At 61.5% G+C, this 2,941-nt stretch overlaps 1 protein-coding gene across 2 annotated transcripts in view; it reads right to left on the reverse strand.

Moving 5' to 3' along the window:
- Window positions 1-2,821, reverse strand: part of KCNAB2 (potassium voltage-gated channel subfamily A regulatory beta subunit 2) — a 13,858-nt gene extending 11,037 nt beyond the window's left edge. The window contains exons 1-3 of one of the 2 annotated variants that reach the window (XM_018079368.2): window positions 2,754-2,777; window positions 1,741-1,859; window positions 1,326-1,367 (exon numbers count right to left, since the gene is read on the reverse strand). In XM_018079368.2, the coding sequence (XP_017934857.1) occupies window positions 1,326-1,367; window positions 1,741-1,817 (119 nt within the window). In that variant the 5' untranslated portion in view covers window positions 1,818-1,859; window positions 2,754-2,777. Of the gene's footprint in view, window positions 1-1,325; window positions 1,368-1,740; window positions 1,860-2,753 lie in introns of both variants that reach the window. The other variant, XM_018079369.2, reaches the window with a different exon arrangement.
- Between the last annotated feature and the right edge of the window lie 120 nt (window positions 2,822-2,941).

Raw genomic sequence — 2,941 nt, forward strand, 5'->3', positions numbered from 1 at the left:
CGCCCGCGCCGCCAGCCCCGACTCACCGCGCCAGGGAAGCTGCTCAGCAGCAGCGCAGCTCTGGGTGCCGAGGCTGCCCCGGGGCAGATATAAGAGCCGCGGCCCTCGCGCTGTTTTGCATTAGGGGAGTGTCGACGCACTTGGCTGCCACGCCGGGCCCCCCAGCGCCCGGCTTCTCACCGCGCTCCATTAGCCCTATTAGGGGATTTTCTTCCTTGCATAGGGGAGCTAAATTATTCATGGCGCCTCGCTAAAAGCCTGGGATGTGCTGCTGCAACACTGGCACCGCCGCCCCTGCTCGCAGCCGCCCCTCACCCTGCGGTGACAGGTTCTGCACCACCAGCACACGGGGTGGTGGGGACAGCTGGACACTGGGGCCATCAGGGAGCAGAGACGGTCCCTGTGGCAGACACACCCCTCCTGTGGTCCCTGCGGCAGCAGGGCCAGAGCTGGGCAGTGGCAGGACTCAAAGGCAGCCTCCTCTGGGCAGGAGCCCTGAAATGGAACTGGGTGGTGGACACCGGCAGAGGCTCCCTGAAGGCAGCCTATGGACAAGCTGAGTCCTGCCAGGCAGCCTCGGGAGCCTTTTGCACCAGATGTGTCCAGTGGTTCAGGCCAGTTTGGCAGCCAAAAGCTGCCTGTGGCTGGGGCTCGGCAGTGCTGGTGGCAGTGCTGGGACAGATGGCTCACAGTGCCACTGAGCCACCCCGGTGCCTGCCAGCCTCACCTCCCCCTGCCATGTGCGGGATGGAGCAGGGGGGCCACGGCTCCCTCAGGGGCAGGCCCCTGCCCATGGTGGCCAGGCTGGACCCAGTCCCACACTACCAGGGCTGCCATGGCTCCAGGACTACCGGAGTGGCTGCTGGCACAGTGCATGGGCAAAGAGCCGCCCTCACTTCAGACGGTAAAAGAGTGGTGGGGGCAAGTGTTGCCTCCTGAACCACTTAATGACGCTGGTCCTAATGGCAGGAGCAGCAAAGCAGCTGGCTGGGTTCCTGGAGTTGCCCTTGGGAAAACACAGTGGGCTCCTCCAGGCACAGCATTGGCGCAGGATGCCCCCCACACCCCTCCCCACCCGTGTTCCGGCCACACTCTGTTGCTTGGGCAGCCCACGAGGATGGTGCCCTCCACCGAGCCGCACCACGGGGTCCCCACGCCGCGCTCCCAAACCCACAGGTGACGAGGTGATGCCACATTGGTGGTGCCCATCCCACACAGAGGGACCCCAGCACTGCAGGCAGGGCAGTACTGTGCCAGCAGCACCCAGGCATGGCCAGGGGCCGTGGCCACTTGCAGATTTTGGGGAGGGGGAAGGGCTGGGTTACCTGTAGAACTGGAGCTGGCGCTTGGGGCTCCCGTATCTCGCGCTTCCGACAGCAAAGGGGAGAGAGAAGAAAGATGCCACAAACCCCATTAGAAAGAAGGAGCAGGACTGAGCAGCAGAGCCAACGGCCATGGGAAGGGTCAGTGACACCCACCCATGTCACATCATGGCAGGCACAGCGCAGTGGGCATTGGCACAACCCCAGGAGTGCCCACTATGCCCATAACAGGCACCAGCACCCCAAAACACTGTTGCTGCTGCCATGTGGGGGTTTTGTCCTGGAAGCTTTTGCACGAAGAGTGATGGGGTGGTTTTGGAGTGTCAGGGCATATTTCATGGAGTATAGTGGTTCTGGGATGCCATGGGCCTGTGTTTGAAGCCCCACAGAGCCCCCCCCCACCATCCCGCCCCCTTACCTGTAAATCATCCCTGGGGAGCCCGTCTGCCGCAGCGAGAGTCGCGCTGGGGAGTCAGTGGTGGATTCGGGATACATGGAGCCACCCTGGGCTCCCCGGAGCCACTCGCTGCCTCACCCCTGCCACAGGAGAAGGGAAAAAAGAAAGAAATGAGGTTTTTTTGGGCACGTGCATGAGGTACTTCCTGTTGCAGAAGCTCCTGAGCCAGAAGGGTGTGTGGCACAGGCAGTGGTGTGGGCACAGCAGCCAGACCCCAGAGTTCACACCCTGAGCTGCTGCTGATCCCCAAACCATCTCACCCCAGCCCTGCGCCCCTGACTTCTTGGCTTGGCTGCTCTCCCCAAACTTTTGGGGGTACCAAGATCTCAGGAAATGCTGGGAAAATGCAGGCCTGAAAAATGAAACACTCTGAAAACCCTGAAGCCACCCCCAAAGATCTTTTGCAAGGGACAAGTCAAGAAGAGGAAAACAGCCCAGCTCTGACCGCAGCCCACACGTGACTGTGTGCACAGGGATGCAGGAACTCTGGGGGAAAGGGAGCCTCACCCCCAGGCACCCCCAACCCTTCCTGTCCCTATCCCCATGCCAGGGGCATCTGGCATGACTCCCTGGGAGCTGTGCTCCTGCTCCCACTCCCGCAACACTGTCAGCAGTTTCCAATATCACGGAAAATGATGACACTTCCCTACAGAACTGGGGCTGGGGTTTAAATTTATCCTATCTTTCTTTAGGCTGGTGAGATGCCATCTTTACACTACAGGTCACCAGCTGCTCTTTCCCCCAGATGGGGTCTGAGAGATCTCCAGGCTCCTTCCTGGCTGCCCTGGGCTCAGCAGGAGCATGGCCTTACACAGTGTGCTCATGTCCTGGCACGCATCCCGCCTGCATCCTGGCACAGCATGCCTGCATCCTGCATTCCTCCCGCATCCTGGCACAGCATGCCTGCATCCTGCATCCCTCCTGCATCCTGGCACAGCATGCCTGTATCCCGCATCCCGGCACGGTGTGCTTACATTTCACATCCTGCCTGCATCCCAGCAGTGAATGCCTGCATCCTGCATCCCCAGCCTGCATCCCTCCTGCATCCCAGCACAGTGTGCCAGCATCCTACATCCCTCCCGCATCCTGCATCCCTCCGGCATCCCAGCACGGCGTGCCTGCATCCCGGCGCAGCCCCTGCAGCCCACGCAGCCCAATGGCA

Source organism: Manacus vitellinus, unplaced genomic scaffold (genome assembly GCF_001715985.3).
Source record: "Manacus vitellinus isolate BGI_N305 unplaced genomic scaffold, ASM171598v3 scaffold_46_pilon, whole genome shotgun sequence".
In the NCBI taxonomy this organism is placed as follows: Eukaryota; Metazoa; Chordata; class Aves; order Passeriformes; family Pipridae; genus Manacus; species Manacus vitellinus.